The 26,519-nt window shown below is 45.6% G+C and overlaps 1 protein-coding gene across 1 annotated transcript in view; it reads left to right on the top strand.

Moving 5' to 3' along the window:
* The first annotated feature begins 14,582 nt into the window (after positions 1-14,582).
* The window catches only part of LOC132870859 (ubiquitin-conjugating enzyme E2 E2-like), a 172,271-nt gene continuing 160,334 nt past the window's right edge, over positions 14,583-26,519 (top strand). Inside the window, exons 1-2 of the mRNA XM_060904771.1 lie at positions 14,583-14,878; positions 25,493-25,696. Coding sequence (XP_060760754.1) covers positions 25,494-25,696 — 203 coding nt within the window. The 5' untranslated portion in view covers positions 14,583-14,878; position 25,493. The remainder of the gene's footprint in view (positions 14,879-25,492; positions 25,697-26,519) is intronic.

The raw sequence follows: 26,519 nt of genomic DNA, 5'->3' as shown, positions 1-26,519 counted from the left end.
ACTTTCCCTCACTCTCAACACTTTCCCTGCACTCTCAACACTTTCCCTCCCTCTCAACACTTTCCCTGCACTCTCAACACTTTCCCTCCCTCTCAACACTTTCCCTGCACTCTCAACACTTTCCCTGCACTCTCAACACTTTCCCGCACTCTCAACACTTTCCCGCACTCTCAACACTTTCCCGCACTCTCAACACTTTCCCTGCACTCTCAACACTTTCCCTGCACTCTCAACACTTTCCCTCCCTCTCAACACTTTCCCTGCACTCTCAACACTTTCCCTCACTCTCAACACTTTCCCTCCCTCTCAACACTTTCCCTGCACTCTCAACACTTTCCCTCACTCTCAACACTTTCCCGCACTCTCAACACTTTCCCTCACTCTCAACACTTGCCCGCACTCTCAACACTTGCCCGCACTCTCAACACTTTCCCTGCACTCTCAACACTTTCCCTCACTCTCAACACTTTCCCTGCACTCTCAACACTTTCCCTCACTCTCAACACTTTCCCTGCACTCTCAACACTTTCCCTGCACTCTCAACACTTTCCCTCCCAACACTTTCCCGCACTCTCAACACTTTCCCGCACTCTCAACACTTTCCCTGCACTCTCAACACTTTCCCGCACTCTCAACACTTGCCCTGCACTCTCAACACTTTCCCTGCACTCTCAACACTTTCCCTGCACTCTCAACACTTTCCCGCACTCTCAACACTTTCCCTGCACTCTCAACACTTTCCCTCACTCTCAACACTTTCCCTGCACTCTCAACACTTTCCCTGCACTCTCAACACTTTCCCTCCCTCTCAACACTTTCCCTGCACTCTCAACACTTGCCCTGCACTCTCAACACTTTCCCTCCCAACACTTTCCCTCACTCTCAACACTTTCCCGCACTCTCAACACTTTCCCGCACTCTCAACACTTTCCCTGCACTCTCAACACTTTCCCTCCCTCTCAACACTTGCCCTGCACTCTCAACACTTGCCCTGCACTCTCAACACTTTCCCTCCCAACACTTTCCCTCACTCTCAACACTTTCCCGCACTCTCAACACTTTCCCTCACTCTCAACACTTTCCCTGCACTCTCAACACTTTCCCTCCCTCTCAACACTTGCCCTGCACTCTCAACACTTTCCCTGCACTCTCAACACTTTCCCTCCCAACACTTTCCCTCACTCTCAACACTTTCCCGCACTCTCAACACTTTCCCTCACTCTCAACACTTTCCCTGCACTCTCAACACTTTCCCGCACTCTCAACACTTGCCCTGCACTCTCAACACTTGCCCTCACTCTCAACACTTGCCCTCACTCTCAACACTTGCCCTCACTCTCAACACTTTCCCTGCACTCTCAACACTTTCCCTGCACTCTCAACACTTTCCCGCACTCTCAACACTTGCCCTCACTCTCAACACTTGCCCTCACTCTCAACACTTTCCCTGCACTCTCAACACTTTCCCTGCACTCTCAACACTTTCCCTCACTCTCAACACTTTCCCGCACTCTCAACACTTTCCCTCACTCTCAACACTTTCCCTGCACTCTCAACACTTTCCCGCACTCTCAACACTTGCCCTGCACTCTCAACACTTGCCCTCACTCTCAACACTTGCCCTCACTCTCAACACTTGCCCTCACTCTCAACACTTTCCCTGCACTCTCAACACTTTCCCTGCACTCTCAACACTTTCCCGCACTCTCAACACTTTCCCTCACTCTCAACACTTTCCCTCACTCTCAACACTTTCCCTGCACTCTCAACACTTTCCCTCACTCTCAACACTTTCCCTGCACTCTCAACACTTTCCCTCCCTCTCAACACTTTCCCTCCCTCTCAACACTTGCCCTGCACTCTCAACACTTGCCCTGCACTCTCAACACTTTCCCTGCACTCTCAACACTTTCCCTCACTCTCAACACTTTCCCTGCACTCTCAACACTTTCCCTCCCTCTCAACACTTTCCCTCCCTCTCAACACTTGCCCTGCACTCTCAACACTTGCCCTGCACTCTCAACACTTGCCCTGCACTCTCAACACTTTCCCGCACTCTCAACACTTTCCCTGCACTCTCAACACTTGCCCTCCCCTCTCAACACTTTCCCTCCCTCTCAACACTTTCCCTGCACTCTCAACACTTTCCCTCACTCTCAACACTTTCCCTGCACTCTCAACACTTTCCCTCCCTCTCAACACTTTCCCTGCACTCTCAACACTTTCCCTGCACTCTCAACACTTTCCCTGCACTCTCAACACTTTCCCGCACTCTCAACACTTTCCCTGCACTCTCAACACTTGCCCTCCCCTCTCAACACTTTCCCTCCCTCTCAACACTTTCCCTGCACTCTCAACACTTTCCCTCACTCTCAACCCTTTCCCTGCACTCTCAACACTTTCCCTCACTCTCAACACTTTCCCTGCACTCTCAACACTTGCCCTCCCCTCTCAACACTTTCCCTCCCCTCTCAACACTTTCCCTCCCCTCTCAACACTTTCCCTCCCTCTCAACACTTTCCCTGCACTCTCAACACTTTCCCTGCACTCTCAACACTTTCCCTCACTCTCAACACTTTCCCTCCCTCTCAACACTTTCCCTGCACTCTCAACACTTTCCCTCCCAACACTTTCCCTCCCTCTCAACACTTTCCCTGCACTCTCAACACTTTCCCTCCCTCTCAACACTTTCCCTGCACTCTCAACACTTTCCCTGCACTCTCAACACTTTCCCGCACTCTCAACACTTTCCCTGCACTCTCAACACTTTCCCTGCACTCTCAACACTTTCCCTGCACTCTCAACACTTTTCCGCACTTTCAACACTTTTCCGCACTCTCAACCCTTTCCCTGCACTCTCAACACTTTCCCTCACTCTCAACACTTTCCCTGCACTCTCAACACTTGCCCTCCCCTCTCAACACTTTCCCTCCCCTCTCAACACTTTCCCTCCCTCTCAACACTTTCCCTGCACTCTCAACACTTTCCCTCCCAACACTTTCCCTCCCTCTCAACACTTTCCCTGCACTCTCAACACTTTCCCTCCCTCTCAACACTTTCCCTGCACTCTCAACACTTTCCCTGCACTCTCAACACTTTCCCGCACTCTCAACACTTTCCCTGCACTCTCAACACTTTCCCTGCACTCTCAACACTTTCCCTGCACTCTCAACACTTTTCCGCACTTTCAACACTTTTCCGCACTCTCAACACTTTCCCTGCACTCTCAACACTTTTCCGCACTCTCAACACTTTCCCGCACTCTCAACACTTTCCCTGCACTCTCAACACTTTCCCTGCACTCTCAACACTTTCCCGCACTCTCAACACTTTCCCGCACTCTCAACACTTTCCCTGCACTCTCAACACTTTCCCTCCCAACACTTTCCCTGCACTCTCAACACTTTCCCTGCACTCTCAACACTTTCCCTGCACTCTCAACACTTTCCCTCCCAACACTTTCCCTGCACTCTCAACACTTTCCCTCCCAACACTTTCCCTGCACTCTCAACACTTTCCCTGCACTCTCAACACTTTCCCTGCACTCAACACTTTCCCTGCACTCTCAACACTTTCCCTGCACTCTCAACACTTTCCCTCCCTCTCAACACTTTCCCTGCACTCTCAACACTTTCCCGCACTCTCAACACTTTCCCGCACTCTCAACACTTTCCCGCACTCTCAACACTTTCCCTGCACTCTCAACACTTTCCCTGCACTCTCAACACTTTCCCTCCCAACACTTTCCCTGCACTCTCAACACTTTCCCTGCACTCTCAACACTTTCCCTCACTCTCAACACTTTCCCTGCACTCTCAACACTTTCCCTGCACTCTCAACACTTTCCCTCCCAACACTTTCCCTCCCTCTCAACACTTTCTCTGCACTCTCAACACTTTCCCTCACAACACTTTTCCTGCACTCTCAACACTTTCCCTGCACTCTCAACACTTTTCCTGCACTCTCAACACTTTCCCGCACTCTCAACACTTTCCCGCACTCTCAACACTTTCCCTGCACTCTCAACACTTTCCCGCACTCTCAACACTTTCCCTGCACTCTCAACACTTTCCCTGCACTCTCAACACTTTCCCTCCCTCTCAACACTTTCCCTCCCAACACTTTCCCTGCACTCTCAACACTTTCCCTGCACTCTCAACACTTTCCCTGCACTCTCAACACTTTCCCTGCACTCTCAACACTTTCCCTGCACTCTCAACACTTTCCCTCCCTCTCAACACTTTCCCTGCACTCTCAACACTTTCCCTCACTCTCAACACTTTCCCTGCACTCTCAACACTTTCCCGCACTCTCAACACTTTCCCTGCACTCTCAACACTTTCCCTGCACTCTCAACACTTTCCCGCACTCTCACCACTTTCCCTCACTCTCAACACTTTCCCTGCACTCTCAACACTTTCCCTGCACTCTCAACACTTTCCCTCCCTCTCAACACTTTCCCTGCACTCTCAACACTTTCCCTGCACTCTCAACACTTTCCCTGCACTCTCAACACTTTCCCTCACTCTCAACACTTTCCCTGCACTCTCAACACTTTCCCTGCACTCTCAACACTTTCCCTCACTCTCAACACTTGCCCTGCACTCTCAACACTTGCCCTGCACTCTCAACACTTTCCCTCCCTCTCAACACTTTCCCTGCACTCTCAACACTTTCCCTCACTCTCAACACTTTCCCTGCACTCTCAACACTTTCCCTCCCTCTCAACACTTTCCCTGCACTCTCAACACTTTCCCGCACTCTCAACACTTTCCCTCACTCTCAACACTTTCCCTCACTCTCAACACTTTCCCTCCACTCTCAACACTTTCCCTCCACTCTCAACACTTTCCCTCCCTCTCAACACTTTCCCTGCACTCTCAACACTTTCCCTCACTCTCAACACTTTCCCTGCACTCTCAACACTTTCCCTCCCTCTCAACACTTTCCCTGCACTCTCAACACTTTCCCGCACTCTCAACACTTTCCCTCACTCTCAACACTTTCCCTCACTCTCAACACTTTCCCTCCACTCTCAACACTTTCCCTCCACTCTCAACACTTTCCCTCCCTCTCAACACTTTCCCTGCACTCTCAACACTTTCCCTGCACTCTCAACACTTTCCCTCCCTCTCAACACTTTCCCTCCACTCTCAACACTTTCCCTCCCTCTCAACACTTTCCCTGCACTCTCAACACTTGCCCTGCACTCTCAACACTTTCCCTCCCTCTCAACACTTGCCCTGCACTCTCAACACTTGCCCTGCACTCTCAACACTTGCCCTCCCCTCTCAACACTTTCCCTCCCTCTCAACACTTTCCCTCCCCTCTCAACACTTTCCCTCCCTCTCAACACTTTCCCTCCCTCTCAACACTTTCCCTGCACTCTCAACACTTTCCCTGCACTCTCAACACTTTCCCTCCCTCTCAACACTTTCCCTGCACTCTCAACACTTTCCCGCACTCTCAACACTTTCCCTCACTCTCAACACTTTCCCTCACTCTCAACACTTTCCCTCCACTCTCAACACTTTCCCTCCAATCTCAACACTTTCCCTCCCTCTCAACACTTTCCCTGCACTCTCAACACTTTCCCTGCACTCTCAACACTTTCCCTCCCTCTCAACACTTTCCCTGCACTCTCAACACTTTCCCTCACTCTCAACACTTTCCCTCCCTCTCAACACTTTCCCTGCACTCTCAACACTTTCCCTCCCTCTCAACACTTTCCCTGCACTCTCAACACTTTCCCTGCACTCTCAACACTTTCCCTCCCTCTCAACACTTTCCCTGCACTCTCAACACTTTCCCTCACTCTCAACACTTTCCCTCCCTCTCAACACTTTCCCTGCACTCTCAACACTTTCCCTGCACTCTCAAAACTTTCCCTCCCTCTCAACACTTTCCCTGCACTCTCAACACTTTCCCTCACTCTCAACACTTTCCCTGCACTCTCAACACTTTCCCTCCCAACACTTTCCCTCACTCTCAACACTTTCCCTGCACTCTCAACACTTTCCCTCCCTCTCAACACTTTCCCTGCACTCTCAACACTTTCCCTCCCTCTCAACACTTTCCCTGCACTCTCAACACTTCCCCTCCCTCTCAACACTTTCCCTGCACTCTCAACACTTTCCCTCCCAACACTTTCCCTCACTCTCAACACTTTCCCTGCACTCTCAACACTTTCCCTCCCTCTCAACACTTTCCCTGCACTCTCAACACTTTCCCTCCCTCTCAACACTTTCCCTGCACTCTCAACACTTCCCCTCCCTCTCAACACTTTCCCTGCACTCTCAACACTTTCCCTGCACTCTCAACACTTTCCCTCCCTCTCAACACTTTCCCTGCACTCTCAACACTTTCCCTCACTCTCAACACTTTCCCTGCACTCTCAACACTTTCCCTCACTCTCAACACTTTCCCTGCACTCTCAACACTTTCCCTGCACTCTCAACACTTTCCCTCCCAACACTTTCCCTCCCTTTCAACACTTTCCCTGCACTCTCAACACTTTCCCTGCACTCTCAACACTTTCCCGCACTCTCAACACTTTCCCGCACTCTCAACACTTTCCCGCACTCTCAACACTTTCCCGCACTCTCAACACTTTCCCGCACTCTCAACACTTTCCCTGCACTCTCAACACTTTCCCTGCACTCTCAACACTTTCCCTGCACTCTCAACACTTTCCCTCCCTCTCAACACTTTCCCTGCACTCTCAACACTTTCCCTCACTCTCAACACTTTCCCTCCCTCTCAACACTTTCCCTGCACTCTCAACACTTTCCCGCACTCTCAACACTTTCCCGCACTCTCAACACTTTCCCTCACTCTCAACACTTGCCCGCACTCTCAACACTTTCCCTCCCTCTCAACACTTTCCCTGCACTCTCAACACTTTCCCTCCCTCTCAACACTTTCCCTCCCTCTCAACACTTTCCCTGCACTCTCAACACTTTCCCTCCCTCTCAACACTTTCCCGCACTCTAAACACTTTCCCTGCACTCTCAACACTTTCCCTCCCTCTCAACACTTTCCCTGCACTCTCAACACTCAGTTTGGCCCTGCGGGATTAATCTGTGGCAAATGGTGATTAATGACAATATGAAAGAGATCTTAAACAGTACATCCGGTGGTGGCAATGACAATAGCGACAACACAGGACAGCAGGGATTTAAAAATGCCGGTAAATGGCTGCGTCAGCGTCACGGCTCAGCCCGGCACAGCCATATTCAACAAGGTGCGTTATACGCATGCGCAGTAGTGAAAAAAGCAACAGCCTGACTCGTACACGATATAATTAGGAATTCTTTGGTATTCTCTGTCCTGCCTATAAACACATCGATTAACACAGACACGGCACGCGCTTAATATGTGGCAGCTTTAGTTGACGATGTAACTGAATCTTCACTTCATATATATTTTTATTTTCAACTAGCCAGCCGGGCTGGCTAGTGACAGGAGTTTCCCGCCAAATGACAAATTAAGTCGCCTCGGGCGACCGGACCGCCGCGAATTTCGAGCCCTGCCTGGTGTAGTGTAATATAGTGTAGCACAGTGTTGTGTGGCATAGTGTAGTATAGTACAGTGTTGTGTGGTGCAGCGTAGTATAGCATGGTATAGTGTAGCACAATGTAGTGTAGTACAGTGCCGTATAGTATAGAGCAGTCTAGTATAGTGTGGTGTAGTGTAGTACAGTGTTGTGTGGCATAGTGTGGTATATTGTAGTGCAGTGAAGTGTAATATAATGTATTATAGTGTGGCACAGTGTAGTGTAATGTAGTATAGTGTGGCTTAGTGTAGTATAGTATATTGTAGTGTGGTACAGTATAGTGTGGTGTAGTTGTTAAGGTTTTGCTGGGATTCAAACCTGGTTTGTTGGTGTGATAATCCAGCAAACCCCCACTATGCCACCAGGGGGATGACTCAAATGCAGAGGCGTGAGGCGGAAGTAGAAAAAGTATTAAAAAAGGTTTATTTACAATATGTACAAAAAAAATCCAAAAAGTAAAAATACAAAAACGCTCAGAAGATAAGGGAAAAAATAAAAATTAAAAAAATCCAAAAGTACAAAACAAAAGCCAAAAAACAAAAGAAAAGGCAAAAATATCAAAGCTCAGAAGATCCAAAAAAACACAGGTCCAAAAGAAAAGCCAAAATGCAAAATAAAGAACACAGTACAGAGGAAACTGGAGATAAACATAACAGCACAAAGACTCCATGACAAGAGGACTGAACTCAGGGGGTATAAATACACAAACTAAATAAATTGAACACAGGTGAAGAAAATCAGGACTAAACAGGCAATTAACAAACACAAAACACAGGAACAGTGGCGGCCTCTAGAGGCCAAAATAAACATGACACGAAAAGGAAATAACAGCGGCCTCTAGAGGCCAAAACAGTCCTAGTCCTAACAGGACTCCCCCCCCCCCCCCCCCCCCCCCCCCAGGAGCGTCTCCTGACGTTCCCAGGGCGAGCCGGATGGGCCGAATGGAAGTCCCGACACAGTTCTTTATCTAGGACATCCCGAGCAGGAACCCAGCAGCTCTCCTCAGGACCATAGCCCTCCCAGTCCACCAGATATTGCAACCCGCTGCGGACCCGGCGGGAGTCAAGCAGGCGATGCACAGTGAACACAGTCTGACCCTGGAAGATGCAGGGGGGTGGGGGGTTCCTAGGGGCAGGGGCATACGTAGACGTCAGTACGGGCCGCAACAGGGAAACATGGAAAGTGGGGTTGATCCTCAGAGTCCAGGGCAACTGGAGCCGGTAGGAGACAGGGTTCACCCTGCGCACCACCTTGAAGGGGCCAATATAGCAAGGAGCAAGCTTGCGGTTCTCCACCCGCAGCGGAAGGTCCTTAGTGGACAGTCAAACCCGCTGCCCAGGGCAGAAAGCGTGTGCAGGTCTTCTATGGCGGTTGGCCTGAGTCTGGTTGGTTCTGGAGGTCTGTATGAGGGTCTTCCTGACCTTGCTCCAGGTCTTGCGACACCGTCTCACGACACCGTCTCACATATTGGTTGACCGAGGGCACCCCCGCGTCGTCCTCCTGGTCCAGGAACAGAGGTGGCTGGAACCCGAATTGGCACTGGGTAAGGAACTCTCGGCACTCACTGTGCTTGCCGTCGTACCTCTGTGGTGCAGGAAGGCTGGGTTCGCGAGGTGAAGAAGGCAGCATGGCAGGAGGCACAGGAGCAGGAGCTGGATCAGGAGATGCAGGCAGAGATGTCAGCTGTGCCAGGGTTTTCCCAATTTGCTGAAGCAGTTCCTCGTGGCGAGCAAGGGCCTCACGTTGGCTGGTGAGCGTACGTCCATGAGCGTCCATGGTCGCTCCGAAGCGTGTCAAAGCTGCCATAATTCCCTGAAGGTTGGCCGGGTAGACAGTTGCAGGGGTGATAGCGTTCCGGCGCCGCGCCGGATTTCCAGCGTACCGTGGCTGGGGAAAAAAAAAAAAAAATCTAGTTCACCCATTGTCCTGTGTCATTCTGAGATGCGCAGATAGACAGTAAAGGGAATTCGGAATTCCAGTACAGAAGCATGCCTGTATGTGATGCAGTGCTGTCTAAGGGCCCGAAGATCACGGGCACCCAGTATGGTTTTCCGGCCTTGACCCTTACGCACAGAGATTCTTCCAGATTCTCTGAATCTTTTGATATTATGCACTGTAGATGATATGTTCAAAATCTCTGCAATTTTACACTGTTGAACTCCTTTCTGATATTGCTCCACTATTTGTCAGTGCAGAATTAGGGGGATTGGTGATCCTCTTCCCATCTTTACTTCTGAGAGCCGCTGCCACTCCAAGATGCTCTTTTTATACCCAGTCATGTTAATGACCTATTGCCAATTGACCTAATGAGTTGCAATTTGGTCCTCTAGCTGTTCCTTTTTTGTACCTTTAACTTTTCCAGCCTCTTATTGCCCCTGTCCCAACTTTTTTGAGATGTGTTGCTGTCATGAAATTTCAAATGAGCCAATATTTGGCATGAAATTTCAAAATGTCTCACTTTCGACATTTGATATGTTGTCTATGTTCTATTGTGAATACAATATCAGTTTTTGAGATTTGGAAATTATTGCATTCTGTTTTTATTTACAATTTGTACTTTGTCCCAACTTTTTTGGAATCGGGGTTGTAGTGTGTTGTAGTATAGTGTAGTATAATGCAGTGTAGTATAATGCAGTGTAATGTGATGTAGTATAATGTAGTGTAGTGCAGTGTAGTGCACTATAAATTAGTGTAGTATAGTGTAGTATAATTTAGTGTGCTGTAGTGTAGTATAGTGTGGTATAATTCAGTGTAGTATAGTGTAGTGCAGTGTAGTTTAATGAAGTGTAATGTGATGTAGTATAGTGTAGTGTAGTGCAGCGTAGTGCACTATAATTTAGTGTAGTAGAGTGTAGTAATAATTTAGTGTGCTGTAGTGTAGTATAGTGTGGTATAATTCAGTGTAGCATAGTGTAGTGCAGTGTAGTATAGTGTGGAATAATTCAGTGTAGCATATTGTAGTGCAGTGTAGTATAGTGTAGTATAATGTAGTGTAGTACCGTGTAGTATAATGCAGTGCAGTGTAGTGTAATGTGATGTAGTATAATGTAGTGTAGTGCACTATAATTTAGTGTAGTATAGTGTAGTATAATTTAGTGTGCTGTAGTGCAGTATAATGCAGTGTAGTATAATGTAGTATAGTATTGTGTAGTATCATGTAGCATAACGCAGTGTAGTACCGTTTAGTGAAGTGTGGTAGAGTGTAGTATGGTGTTGTGCAGTGTAGTGTAGTGTGGTGCAGTGTAGCATAGTGTGATATGGTGTTGTGCAGTATTGTGTAGTGTGGTGTAGTGTAGTATGATGTGGTATAGTGTAGTGTGATGTGGTGCAGTTTAGTGTAGTATAGGGTTGTATAGTGCAGTATGGTGTAGTGTAGTGTGTTACAGTGTAGTGTAATGTAGTGCAGTGTAGTGTAGTATGGTGTAGTTTAGTGCGGTGTAATATAGTGCTGTATAGTGTGGTGTATTGTAGTATAGTGTGATGTGGTGCAGTATAGTGTAATGTAGTGCAGTATAATGTAGTGTAGTGTTATAGTGCTGTATAGTTTAGTATAGTGCAGTGTAGTATAGAGTTGCATGGTGTAGTATAGCATGCTGTAGTATAGTGCACTACAGTGTATTACAGTGTCGTATAGCGGGGTGTAATATAGTGTAGTGCAGTGTTGTATGGTGTAGAGTAGTATAGTGTTGTATAGTGTACTATAGTGCAGTATAGTATAGTGTAGTGTGTTACAGTGTAGTGTAGTGTCGCATGGCGTAGTACAGTGTAGTGTAGTAAAATGTAGTGTAGTATAGTATTATGTAGTGTAGTGCAGTATGGTGTAGTGTAGTAGCATAATGCAGTGTAGCATAGTATAATGTAGTGTAGTATAGTGTAGTACAGTGCTGAATAGTGTAGTGTAATGTGGTGTAATGTAGTGTAGGGCAGTGTTGTATGGTGTATTATGGTGTAGTGCAGTGTAGTGTAGTAATATAATGCAGTGTAGTGTAGCATAGTGTGGTGTAGTACATTGTAGTGAAGTATAGCATTGTATAGCGCAGTGCAGTGTAGTATAGTACTGTATAGTGTAGTACAGTATAATATAGTGAAGTGTGGCATAGTATAATGTAATATAGTGTAGTGTGGTATAGTGTGATGTAGTGCAGTATAGTGTAATGCAGTGTAGTATAATGTAGTGTAATGCAGTATAATGTAGTGTAGTATAATGTTGTATAGTGTAGTGTAGTACATACATAGCTGCATGGTGTAGTATAGTATAATGTAGTGCAATGTAGTGTAGTATAGTGTATTACAGTGTTGTAAAGTGTAGTGTAATGTAGTGTGGTGTAGCGTGGTGTAGTATAGTGTAGTGCAGTATTGTTTAGTAGTGTATTACAGTGTTGTATAGTCTAGTGTAATGTGGTGTAATGTAGTGTAGTGCAGTGTTGTATGGTGCAGTATCGTGTGGTGTAGTGTAGTATAGTTTAGTATAGTGTATTACAGTGTTGTATCGTCTAGTGTAATGTGGTGTAGTGCAGTGTTGTATGGTGTAGTATCGTGTAGTGTAGTGTAGTGTTGCATGGTGTAGTGCAGTATAGTATAATGTAGTGTGGTGCATGGTGTAGTGTAGTATAGTACAGTGTAGTGCAGTACATTGTAGTGAAGTATAGCGTCATATAACGCAGTGCAGTATAGCGCAGTGCAGTATAGTACTGTATAGCGTAGTACAGTATAATATAGTAAAGTGTAGCATAGTATAATGTAATATGGTGCAGTATAGCGTAGCAAAGTGTAGTGTAGTATAACACAGTGTAGGGTAGTATGGTGCTGTATAGTGTAGCATAATTTAATGTAGTATAGTGTAGTGTAGTATAGTGGTGTATGGTGTAGTGTGGTGCAGCGCAGTATAATGTAGTGTAGTGGAATGTGGTATAATGTTGTATAGTGTAGCATAGTGCATCCAGCCAGAGCAGTCAGGCTGTCTGTTGTTGCCCAAATGAGGATGGGTTCCCTTTTGAGTCTGGTTCCTCTCGAGGTTTCTTCCTCATGTCGTCTGAGGGAGTTTTTCCTTGCCACTGTCGCCACAGGCTTGCTCATTGGGGATAGATTAGGGATAAAATTAACTCATGTTTTAAGTCGTTCAAATTCTGTAAAGCTGCTTTGCGACAATGTTTATTGTTAAAAGCGCTATACAAATAAACTTGATTTGATAGTGTAGTGTAGTATAATGTAGTGTAGTGTTGTATAGTGTAGTGTAGTATAATGTAGTATAATGTTGTATAGTGTAGTATAACGTAGTGCAGTGTAGTATGGTGTAGTGTTGTGCAGTGTAGCATAGCGCAGCATAATGTAGTATGGTGTAGTGCAGCATAGTGCTGCATAGTGTAGCGTTGTATAGTGTAGTGCAGTATAGTGCAGCGTGGTATAGTGCAGTGCAGTATAATGTAGTATAGTGGCGTACAGCGTAATATAATGTAGTGTAATGTAGCATAGCGTAGTATTGTGTAGTGTAGTATAGTGTTGTATAGTGTGGTATGGTGTTTTATGGTGTAGTGTAGTATAATGTTGTATAGTGCAGTGCAGTATAGTGCAGTGTAGTGTAGCATGGTGAAGTGTAGCGTGGTGTAGTATAGTGCAGTGCAGCATAGTGAATTGTAGTATAGTGCAGCATAGTGCTATGTAGTGTAGTGTGGTGTAGTATAGTGTAGCGCAGTATAGTGCAGCACAGTATAGTGTAGTGTGGCACAGTATAGTATAATGCAACATCGTGTTGGATAGTACAGTGCAGCATAGTATAGTATAGTTAGTATAGTTCAGTGTGGCGCAGTGTACTGTAGTCTGCCCAGTGTGGTATAGTGTAGTGTAGTACAGTGTAGCACAGTGCAGTATAGTATAGGATAGCATAGTATAGTGCAGTGCAGCATAGGATGGTGTAGCATAGTGTAGTATAGTGTATGTAGCATGGTGTAGTGTAGTGTGGCGAAGAATAGTATGGTGCAGTATAGGGCAATGTAGTATAGTGCAGTGTAGTATAGGATGGTGTAGTGTAGTATAGTGAATGTTGAGTGGCGTGGTATAGTGTGGCGTAGCATGGTATAGTGCAGTATAGGATAGTGTAGTATAGGATAGTGTAGCATAGTGCACACTGAAAAAAGTGAAACAAAGCTGTTGCTCATTTAATGTATTTGTTTTCATTCCAGTGAATAAAAAAAATAGTTTGCTCCCATATTCAAAAGTTGTTTAAATGAATTTAAAATATTCAGGTTTAACAAAGATTATTTACATTAAGTAATAAAACCAATGTCTTTGGGGACGCCGTAACTCAGTTGACTAAGGTGCCATACCATAAATCCAGGGACCCGGGTTCGATTCCGACTTGAGGTCATTTCCCGATTCCTCCCCGTCTCTCTCTCTAGCTCATTTCCTGTCTCTACACTGTCCTATCCAATAAAGGTGAAAAAAGCCCCCCCAAAAAAATGTATTTATTTTAATTTAGGAAAATCTGAAATAATTGCTTTGGTTCAACCATCAGAAATTGGTTTACATGAAGTTAAATATTTCAGGTCAAATCAAATGAATTATTTATATTGTCTAACACTACAATATTAGGTGTGATCGATTACCTCAATTTTTTTAATTTGAGCCAATGTTTAATTTTTTTCAGTGCAGTACAGTATAGGATAGTGTGGCATAGCATAGTATAGTGCATGTGGCGTGGTGTAGTATAGTGTGGTGTAGTATAGTATGGTGCAGTATAGGATAGTGTAGTATAGAATGGTGTAGTATTTGTAGTATAGTGTGGTGCAGTACAGTGTAGTATAGTATATTGTAGTGCAGTATAGTGTAGTGTAGTATAATTTAGTCCCAATCAGGATATAAAAAGGAGCTTTTATTGGTGTAATTATTATTGCGGCGAATTAATGCTGTGCAACACCTCAACCTTTCAGTGAGCATTTGAGCATATCTCTCTCACACACACACGCGGGCGGGCGGGCGCACGCTTGTATGCGTGCGGGAGGGGAGGAGGGGGAGGGAGGCGGTCCTCTTGTTGTTTCCGAGTCTCTCTCTCTCTTTCAGCAGAGTCTCCCTCGCTGTCTTTAGTGAACTCGGACACGCCGAACAGCAGCCAGCGGATTTCCCTTTTTCAGTAAACGCACACACACAGAGACACACAGAGAGACACAGAGAGAGAGAGACAGACAGAGAGAGAGAGAGACAGAGAGAGAGACAGAGAGAGAGAGAGAGAGAGAGAGAGAGAGACCCTGCTCCCCCCGGACTGAAGCGCTTTGGTGCAGCTGTAAGGCCTGAGTGAGGATCTCCAGCGCGAGCGCTCATCGCTGACAGGTAAATATAATCCGTGGCGTTGTGGCGCGTGAGCAGCTCCGGAAAACCAACTGGGGGAGGGGCGGGGGGGAGTGTGTGTGTGTGGTGTTTACGGCTCCGGGCTGTTTGAAGTGTTGCTTTTTTGTGTCTATTTGTTTTTGTGAGCCAGTTAACAAAGAAGCAGCTGCCGAGAAAAATGATTTTGTCTAGCTGGAGGCGTCGTGTGTGTGTGTTGGTATGGTGTGTGTGCTGGTATGGTGTGTGTGTGTGTGTGTGTGTGTGTGTGTGTTGGTTTGGTGTGTTGTGTGTGTGTGTGGTGTGTGTGTGTAGTGTGTGTGGTCATTGTTGTTTGGTATTTTGATGAGAGAAGCAGCCTGTTTACACATCAACAGCAAGGAACCTGAATGTGGACATCCTGCACGCACTACAAATCAGTACCACACAGATATCCAGTATGGGTTCGGACTGAAAACATTAAAAAAAAAAAAAGATCCAATAACCCTCTGAGAGAAAGAGAGAGAGAGTATTATCACAGGGGCTTCCCAATAAGAAAGACTCACATTAGGCACATTAAAGGTCACGTGATATGATTAATCCTCTACTTGGTTGTGTCATTGTGTAAGGATTCAATCTGATCTGATCTAATCTCATCTGTCTGTCCTGCTGAGACTTAACCACCTTTCTAAATAAATATCCTCCCCCTCACACACACACACGCTGGACACCTCTACGGGTTATTTCTAATCTTGTAACGTTACATCAAACAAAGCTATAAGTTCAGAGACACATTTAACACGAGTTGATGCAATCTCTCGTCATATCTCGTGCGATGATGACAAGCCGTATTAACATCTCATTATCTGTAGCCGCTTTATCCTGTCCTACAGGGTCGCAGGCAAGCTGGAGCCTATCCCAGCTGACTACGGGCGAAAGGCGGGGTACACCCTGGACAAGTCGCCAGGTGATCACAGGGCTGACACATAGACACAGACAACCATTCACACTCACATTCACACCTACGGCCAATTTAGAGTCACCAGTTAACCTAACCTGCATGTCTTTGGACTGTGGGGGAACCGGAGCACCCGGAGGAAACCCACGCGGACACGGGGACAACATGCAAACTCCACACAGAAAGGCCCTCGCCGGCCACGGGGCTCGAACCCAGGACCTTCTTGCTGTGAGGCGACAGCGCTAACCACTACACCACCTTGCCACCCCCGTATTAACATTATATATTAATCCAAAATCATTCACATTACAGATGATTAACACTCTTTTATTGACCTGTCCGTGTCTTTATGTATGATTTATGTGTTATTAGCCTATAACAGATAACATCTCAAGTAATAGATAAGACAAGTTTTGTTTTTTTTTCATATATAATCCATGGAAAAGACTGTATCCTAGACCAAAAGCTTCACATAAACTTGCTGTCATGACAGCCAGCCAGAAAGGTGACGTACACAGCAAGAAATCTGACTGAATGATTTGGGTTTCCTTCCAAAAACATGCCAGTATGTGAATGGGTTACTCTAAATTGCACCGAGATGTGAACGTACCCGTATGTGTGTGTGTGTGTGTGTGTGTGTGTGTGAATTCCTGACTCCTTGTGTGTTCCTGGGATAGTCTCCAGATCCGCGACAACTCTGATCAGGATAAAGTTGTAACTGAAGATGAATTTCTGACAACAAAAACTTTGTATAAGTCCATTTTTATTCGTTTTTCAGAAACGTGAGTTAAATCAGAATCTGATCTGAAATTCATGAAGCGAGGCAGAAAATTATACATGCATCTTCTATCACCGCGAGCCACGGGCGTTCAGATACTCCAGGTCTGAATTAGTCTCTTTGCAATTCAGGTCTTGATAATTCAGGTTATAAAAATTCATGGAGTTGACTTTTATTCATACAGCAATTCATTCAAGTGCTAAAAATTCAGCAAGTGGAAATTCAGGAACATTATCTGGCGCTGCTGATCACGTTCAGTCACAACATCTGTCTGTTGACACTGTTGTAAGAAAAAAAGCTGATTCTCGATAGGTTACATTTTACGTTAACGTGTTTCTTAACACTTCGAAACAATCCCACGTATAAAGAATGTGTGTTTTGTATGATTATTTAACAAGCTACATCTCTAGATCAAATCGAAATCAAAAGCTCAGCTCTTATAGACTTGAAATGATGAATTTTAAAATACTTCGACTTACTTTAGCGCACAAGTCCGCCAATGACTGCTCCACAAGCTAAAAAAACCCAGAAGTTGTTCACTTATTCCAGCAACAGAGCCACAGCTGAAGCTCGGACAAAGACCAGGAGATGTTTTTCCTCATCTTTAAAGGAGAACTGAAGGCAAATTTTTTTATTATCAAAATTCTATTTCTCATTTTATTAAATATCGGAGTGCATTTTTGATCGCTATTTTGTCACTGCCATAGCAAGTTATGAGTGTTTGAAATATGCTCTGTAATATATCAGTCCATATGTCAAAGCGATGGCCGTAAACGAGATTCGTTGAGACCTGTGCGAGACATCACAGGACGGAAGTAAAACGTACAGCGGAAATCAAAGCGACCGACATCTGCCGACGTTGTCAAAAGACGCGCGCGCCATCTTTCGAATGCTGACGTAATCAAGCCGGAAGTTGTTTTCCCTGTGTCCGAAATCGCTCCGTACTCACTATATAGTGTGGACGCCATTTTGTAGCGCTGTCCGAAACCTGAGTGAGGATTACGAGGGAAATGTGCTCAGTATAATATGTATTTATCACAAAAATACACGCATGTGTTTTATTATTTTGAAAACCGACCAGCCGCCTGATCCGGCATGTTTTAATTGTGCTGACAGTACTGACGTAAATACCAGCGTGACGGACTCGTCCTTATCCTGTCGTCTTTCCAACTCTTCTCTACTCCACGTTGGTTTGAAGTCGTATGGAATAATCTCATCATTGATGAAGCTGGCAAATCTCGAAATTAATCTAAATTGGAATGATATGGCGATCTGGCCGCTGCGTAAACAGTTTTCAAAATGGTGGCGCTGACACTTCACGTTTGAAGTCTCGCACAAGTCTCGTGAAGATCGCGCGGATAAGCAACGCCTGCCGTGGACCAAACGAACTACGTTCAACGTGGCTAAAAACCGAAAAGGCCGATAAGTGCAATATAATATATGCCAATATGAGTCACGATATAGGGCGGCACGGTGGTGTAGTGGTTAGCGCTGTCGCCTCACAGCAAGAAGGTCATGGGTTCGAGCCCCGTGGCCGGCGAGGGCCTTTCTGTGCGGAGTTTGCATGTTCTCCCCGTGTCCGCGTGGGTTTCCTCCGGGTGCTCCGGTTTCCCCCACAGTCCAAAGACATGCAGGTTAGGTTAACTGGTGACTCTAAATTGAGCGTAGGTGTGAATGTGAGTGTGAATGGTTGTCTGTGTCTATGTGTCAGCCCTGTGATGACCTGGCGACTTGTCCAGGGTGTACCCCGCCTTTCGCCCGTAGTCAGCTGGGATAGGCTCCAGCTTGCCTGCGACCCTGTAGAACAGGATAAAGCGGCTACAGATAATGAGATGAGATGAGTCACGATATAAGGTTAATAAAACCGAAAACGTAACTGAATAACACTTTAACGAAGAAATGACTTCAGTTCCCCTTTAACTGGCCAGTGTCGAGTTTCCCAAAAGCATCGTCGCACAAAGATCATCGTTAAATGGTAGAGCGAGCAGCACAATGAACACTCTCTCTCCTAGTTAAGATGTTAAGAGGCTTTTGGGAAACCCATCCCAGTTTGGATGATCCAGTGCTCAGTGTAGCCTCAGGAACCTGTTCTTGGCTGGCAGGAGTGGAACTCGATGTTACTGTTGTAGCCCATCCATTGATTCATGTCATTGGTGCATCCTGAGATGCTTTTCTGATCACCACGGTTGTAAAGAGTGCTGATTTGAGTTACCATTTGGCCATTCTGCTCTGACTTTTCTCATCAAAGTCAAATGAGAGCTCACTGGTGGCTCTTTTCCACCAGGACGCAGGTTTCTCTTGGGTTCTGAAAAATATTCTCCACTTTTTTTTCCTTGAAAAATCAAGTCAAATAAGTATGTAATGTATTTTTTCTTCGTTACTGGCTTATCAAAGTGGATTTAATACGGGTTTATACCAACCTAACTGGCACAATTCAAATATTTGTAAAAAAAAAATAGCTAGATCTCTCCATTACATATAAAATTCAGGCTCCACTCCAGACTCTGAAAAGAAAGAGTTGGTTTTAGGCCCCCTGTGCACCATCCAGCTCAAATAAACCTCTTTAGTTTGAGCTTACTGAAGGTTATTTTAGCATGGAGTTATTCAAAAGAGGTATGAGGACTCCCCTTACCTTTTACTTCAACATGAAGCCTGATTTACAACTGAATCAAGTCGAGAAGAATCTGGAAACAAACAGCAATGAAGGAATCTGAATTTCCCGTCGATTTATGAACCGAATAAAGAAAGACATAACGTTTTTCATCATACCGTTAGTTAGCAGCTAAAAGCCCAGGGGCTCGGTCCAGTTTATTTTTAAGGGAGCTTGGGATCGATAGGTTGGGGAGGTTATATCTAACTTTACAAGAAATACACATTCAAAGCTTGTGACGTCTTTATTCGTGATTTTTGCGCTGCCTTTTTTAAAGGAGAACCGACGGCAAAGGTTTTTATCGTCAAAATTCTATTTATCTCATTTTATTAAATATCTGAGTGCGTTTTTGATCGCTATTTTGTCACTGCTATAGCAAGTTATGAGTGTTTGAAATATGCTCTGTAATATATCAGTCCATATGTCAAAGCGATGGCCGTAAACGAGATTCGTTGAGACCTGTGTGAGACATCGTAGGACGGAAGTAAAACGTACAGCGGAAATCAAAGCGACCGACGTCTGCCGACGTTGTCAAAAGACGCGCGCGCCATCTTTCGAATGCTGACGTAATCAAGCCGGAAGTTTTGTTTGTTTTCATAGCAATCAGGAAAGTTTGAAAAAAAAAAAAGTAGGCAGTAATCGTCATTTAAACTCGTTTTTGTGCAATATTTCGTTTGGAAAACAGTTTTCAAAATGGCAGCACTGACACCTGGCTGACACGTCACGTTTCAAAGTCTCGCACAAGTCTCGTGAAGATCGTGCGGATAAGTGACGCCTGCCGTGAACCAAACGAACTAAATTCAACACGGCTAAAAACCGAATAGGCCGATAAGTCTCATCTCATCTAATTATCTCTAGCCGCTTTATCCTGTTCTACAGGGTCGCAGGCAAGCTGGAGCCTATCCCAGCTGACTACGGGCGAAAGGCGGGGTACACCCTGGACAAGTCGCCAGGTCATCACAGGGCTGACACATAGACACAGACAACCATTCACACTCACATTCACACCTACGCTCAATTTAGAGTCACCAGTTAACCTAACCTGCATGTCTTTGGACTGTGGGGGAAACCGGAGCACCCGGAGGAAACCCACGCGGACACGGGGAGAACATGCAAACTCCGCACAGAAAGGCCCTCGCCGGCCACGGGGCTCGAACCCGGACCTTCTTGCTGTGAGGCGACAGCGCTAACCACTACACCACCGTACCACCCCAGGCCGATAAGTGTAATATAATATTTAGTTGCCAATCCGAGTCACGATATAAAGTTACGGAAACCGAAAACGTAATTGAATAACACGTTAATTAAGAAACAAAGCAAGTTTAAAATGATTTCAGTTCCTCTTTTGATTTATTTATGTCATTCAGTTCAGTTTCTGTTTCCTTATTATCAACACCCATAATCTCAGGAAACTGACGTGTGTCAACTGATGAGTAAAATTTACCAACAGTTGAATAAAAATACCATTTCTCACTCAGATAGCTCTGCTTTCGCACCACAAAGACATCAATTTTAAGCGACGTTATTATATTACAATATTCAAAGTCCCAGATGATATCCAAGTCAGTTGTTTTGTATTAATCTCTTACTTTTTTTGAGGGTGAAAATACCCAAGCTCTAGCCCTGAGTCATGGGGCCGAACGACACCACTGTGTTCGTCACGGGGACTCAACTCACCACGCCGCCTGAAACAGAGCTCCCTTCAGTTGCTTGCTGGCTGACAGCACTTTCAGTTCGGTGTGTCTTTTTATAGCGAGCCCTGTATTACTGATGCTGTCCGATGTGCTCAGGGACGGTCGGGGCTCTGAGTGTGCCTCCTCCGTGCCTGTTTTGAAGAAGCCCCGCCCAAAAACTTCCTCAGCTTAGACTCTAAGGTTAGACTCTCAGCTTAGACATTGTTTGGTTCACGCAGAGATAATTACACCACCGCTTTTCATTTGGTCATTACATGTAGCTGATTTTTATTGCTCGAAATAACAGCACATGCTGATTGTTTACACTCTGGCTTCCCGCCGTCTCTTTACTGGGGTTGGAGTTTGGCAAACTGAGGGATTTCTATAAAAGATGAGTTATCCATCCATCCATTATCTCTAGCTGCTTTATCCTGTTCTACAGGGTCACAGGCAAGCTGGAGCCTATCCCAGCTGACTACGGGCGAGAGGTGGGGTACACCCTGGACAAGTCGCCAGGTCATCGCAGGGACAAAGAACCACTCACATTCACACCTACGGTCAATTTAGAGCCACCAATTAGTCTAACCTGCATGTCTTTGGACTGTCGGGGAAACCGGAGTGCGCCCACCCCCCCGCAGACACGGGGAGAACATACAAACTCCATACAGAAAGGTCCTCGTAAGCCATTGGGCTCGAACCCAGACCCTTCTTTCTGTGAGACGACAGTGCTAACCACTACACGATAATGCTAATGATAAAGATGACAAATACATTCGTCACCGTGACAACTGCTAGTAATTTTCTCTTCATCGCTAATGGATTATGTTCATGTGTGACGAGTGCCAGCGGGAACCCTGAGGACAGTATCGGTATCGGTATCAGTGCCAGTGTTCGTGTGGAGTCAGTAATGCGTTTTGGTTCTGGTTTTGTGAAGCGAATGTTATGTGGCGGAAATCGGGGTTACTTTTGTTGAAATGTTCCTTAGGTAAAATTTTTTAGATTCGATTCAATTCGATTCTATTCGATTCGATAGAACTTTATTGATCCCTTTGGAGGGTTCCTTCAGGGAAAAGTTCCAGGAGCATCATTACAGGATAAACAGAGAATAGAATAGAAAAAAGAGAGAACTTATAGATAAATTAAGTCTTTAGAAAAGATAAATAAATTAAGTATTTACATATACAAATATATTAAAAAGATATGAAAAAAAAAGTCCAGCAGGAGACGTATTGCACATTTATATTGCACATTGTCCGGTATTGCTTATTGTTAGGTGAGGCTACTGCTCCTTCCCGTCCTCTGTCCTCCTGTTACCCCTCCTCCCCCCCCAGAGAGGAGTTGTACAGTCTGATGGCGTGAGGGACAAAGGAGTTTTTAAGTCTGTTCGTCCTGCACTTGGGAAGGAACATTCTGTCACTGAACAGGCTCCTCTGGTTGCTGATGACGGTGTGCAGAGGGTGACTGGCATCGTCCATGATGTTCAATAGTTTGTCCATAGACCTCTTCTCTGCCACCATCACCAGAGTCCAGCTTCACGCCGACCACAGAGCCAGCCCGCCTGATCAGTTTGTCCAGCCTGGATGTGTCCTTCTTGGATGTGCTGCCCCCCCAGCACACCACGGTGTAAAACAGGACACAGGTGACCACAGACTGATAGAACATCCACAGGAGTTTCCTGCAGATGTTAAAGGACCGCAGCCTCCTAAGGAAGTACAGCCTGCTCTGTCCCTTCCTGTAAAAGTGTTTGGTGTTGCAAGTCCAGTCCAGCTTGCTGTCCAGCCACAGCCCGAGGTACTTGTAGGAATCCACAGCCTCCACCTCGACTCCCTCGATCAGAACTGGTCGTGACCTTGGTCTGGACCTCCCAAAGTCAATGACCAGCTCCTTGGTCTTTGAGGTGTTGAGCTGCAGATGGTTCCTGTTCCATTTACAGGGGGGCAAAAAATCATGGTGGATAAAATGCTTCCTTTGTATACATTTACTTTTAAAGTGTAACGCTTTCTGATTTACGCTGCCAAATTTCCTGCAGCAGACCCTCCGATAGCCAGTGACGTCAAAGCTTCAAACAAGCAATTTTTGTGGTGTCGTACTGGTGCCACCGGCACTAATGGGTTTTTTTTCTGCCGAAATGTGGCCATTATTAAAAAATGTTCTGTTTCCGGTCCACCGGCTGGGTGAGTGCCGTTTGTGCGGTTGAAATTTTTTTTATAATGCCGGTTTTTCGACATTTTTTTTGGGTTCGTAAATCTAAAATCGGACTTGACATTTCTGCATTCCCAGGGCTTTCCACTAAGGCTCATACTAGCCAGCCATGACAAATAAGTAGCCAGCCGGGGAGGGGGGGAGTAAACACAAACTCCTGTGCACGCAGTTCCCAGGATTAAATGTATTTTCCACAGACCATTTATTTATTCACTTTCCTCAAATACAAAGTAAAATGGCAGTAAATCTGCTTTCTTTTCTTGCGTATTGCATCATGAGGCGTTCCTGGCTTGTAAATCTCTTATTTTCGGTGCATGACACATTCACGCAGCTGAGCATGCTATGAATTAACAACGACAACGGTCTGCAGTGGGGCGACACAATTACACACTCAGCGAACATTTCTCCATTTGTGTATGAAAATACACTCCAACCACTCAGTTTGGGTTCATTTACAACCAACGGTGTCTTTTGATGCCAGCACGTAATTGAACGAGAGAAGACTGGTTTACCAGAGACAAAATAAGCGTCATCTCTGCTTCTGTTCCCTCCGACGGCCCCGACACACTACTGCCTCCGCTGAGTGCGCGCACACACACACCGCATGTCGGGGCCGCGGATGAGTTACTCTCCCCTGATCAACGAAGTCGGAGGGGAATTTGTGGTTATTATCGGTACAAACAGCGCGAATCACAACTTAAATGAGTGCGGTTCAGTGTGACATTATTGTCAGTCCGTTAGATAAACATTTAATTTTATTAAAATCGAAAATTAATATTTAGAGCCTGTGGGCTACAAAAATAATAGTCATTAAAGTAGCCGGCTGGACTTAATTGTGTAGTCGGCTGTACGGCCGGCAGCCGTCGCTTGTGGAAAGCCCTGCATTCCGCACAGAATATAGAACTGAATCAGCTCTGCGCATGCGCCGTGCGGCACAAAAAAATGGCAGCCACCATGAAGGAAGGAGATCCGGAGTTTTCAAACATTTGCTTAAGTGTGAAATCGCAAAATGGTATTCTAGCGGACAACAAAATAGTAAAGATTCAGAAAAACAAATCATTCAGTGATCATTTTAATAGTGTAATTTCATCCGAACTCGGCCTAACGCTCGATTTAGAACTACAAAAAGTCCGTGTCGGACATTTTAAGTACCTTTGTAAAAGTGAAAATGTTGCAGTCAGCATTTAAAATGCTAACTTAAAGTTTTTGTACAAGTTTCAGTTGATTAAACCGTCATATTTTATTAAATGTGTCTGCTTTTGTAATAAAAAAGTACTGAAAGAAAAAGCAAACACAGCATTGCGATTTCTTATCCATATAAAAAAAAAAAATCCCTCCCTCCCTACTGAAAATTTTTTTGCTCACCCGGTGGACAGGAAACGGATTTTTTTTTTAAGGATGGCCTGTGTGAAACTGGTTGTTGATTAGGCACCAGCACCACGTCGATGGAAAATGGCTGTGGATGTTTTTTGCTTTTCCGCACCATTCTGTGTCAACTCTAGAGATAGCTGCGTGATTTATTTATTTATCCCCCCCGAAATACTCAAACCAACCCCATGCTACAGTCAGAGCAGTCACTGATGTTTTTTTCTCTTTTCTCATATTTGATGTGAACATTAACTGGCCATCTTCACCTGCATCTGCGTGACTTTATGCTTCTTATTGGTGGACGCTAAGCGTACTGTAGGTTACTTGGCTAATATCTTTGATCAGTGTGTGAAGACACTTCTCCCTTTTTATTTTTAAAGCGTAAGGGACCTCGTATTTACTCGTTCAGGATTTATTGCGCTGAGCACAAGTTTTCCTCTTGTCACACTTTTTCCCCCACACATAACGTCTGATTAATGCCACTGCGGTGGGTGGAGTAATAATGAAAAGATTTGAAACGTGGCCTTTCTGTCCTCCATGGTTATTATTTAATGGCTTATTTAATAACCTGAGTCAGCTATGTTATTTTTAGAGCCATATCCTGTCACTGATGACACGTTAATGACATGTTAATGACACGTTAATGACACGTTGATGAATAATCCTCTCTGAGTGTTTGGGGAAGTGTTGCGTTTTTGACACCGTATGTCAGACCTCCACTGAGCAGCTATTTTTAAAATCCCTTATCTGCTATTCAGATCCTGCAGCAGCTCTTTTGCTGCATAGACAAGATTTTCCTTTCATACTGTCATTATTCCTTTCGATCTGCCGTTAAAAAGCGTGTGACAGGTTCATTTGCATGCCAGTGTAAGTTTACATGTCATGTAACAGCGTACGACTAACATTTAGTTCTTAGGCAAAGCATGAAACTTGAAGTCAGGGTGTTCTGGGGAATGTCAGTGGGGTTAATTATGCAACATGTCAATAATGTGTTTTTGCTCCCTCCGATCAGAATGTCCAGTGAGGTCCAGCCGAGGCCGGATGACAGTCCCAATACAAGCGGAGGCAGTTCTGACGCCGAACAGAGAGACGTAGCGCCGTCAGTGCAGCCTGAGGAAAGGGAGAGGGAGAGAGAGAGGGAACAGGCTCCGCCAAAGAAAAAGGAGGCCAAGTTCTCCAGCAAGACACCTGCTAAACTCTCGACCAGTGCCAAGAGGTGGGCCACAGCTACCAGAGTCTTTTCTAGAAGCACGTCAGCTAGATGACACGCTGTACCAAGCAGTGTTTCCCCATACAGTGATTAACAGTGTATTAATAATTAATATGTTTATACAGGTATAATGAAGACCATTGAAATCATGTACCTTCTGTATCCTGGTCAGGATGATGAGGATCGAAGTGTAGCTTGCTCTATGAAGAGAGTGTGAGGGAGAGAGTGACAGAGGGAGAGAGTGTGAGGGAGAGAGTGACGGAGAGAGAGAGTGTGAGGGAGAGAGTGACAGAGGGAAAGAGTGTGAGGGAGAGAGTGACGGAGAGAGAGTGTGTGAGGGAGAGAGTGACGGAGGGAAAGAGTGTGAGGGAGAGAGTGTGAGGGAGAGAGAGTGATGTAGGGAGAGAGTGACAGAGGGAGAGCGTGATGGAGGGAAAGAGTGTGAGGGAGAGAGTGACGGAGGGAGAGAGTGTGAGGGAGAGAGTGACGGAGGGAAAGAGTGTGAGGGAGAGAGTGACGGAGAGAGAGAGTGTGAGGGAGAGAGTGTGAGGGAGAGAGTGACGGACGGAGGGAGTGTGAGGGAGAGAGTGATGGAGGGAGAGTGTGAGGGAGAGAGTGATGGAAGGAGTGTGAGGGAGAGAGTGATAGAGGGAGAGAGTGATGAGGTAGAGTGACGGAGGGAGAGAGTGTGAGGGAGAGAATGTGATGTAGGGAGAGAGTGTGTGAGGGAGAAAGTGACAGAGGGAGAGCGTGACGGAGGGAAAGAGTGTGAGGGAGAGAGTGACGTAGGGAGAGAGTGACGTAGGGAGAGAGTGACGGAGGGAGAGTG

This window comes from Neoarius graeffei, chromosome 22, assembly GCF_027579695.1.
Source record: "Neoarius graeffei isolate fNeoGra1 chromosome 22, fNeoGra1.pri, whole genome shotgun sequence".
Lineage (NCBI taxonomy): Eukaryota > Metazoa > Chordata > Actinopteri > Siluriformes > Ariidae > Neoarius > Neoarius graeffei.
The sequence above is the reverse complement of the archived record's forward strand: the minus strand, read 5'-3'. Positions and strand labels throughout refer to the sequence as shown.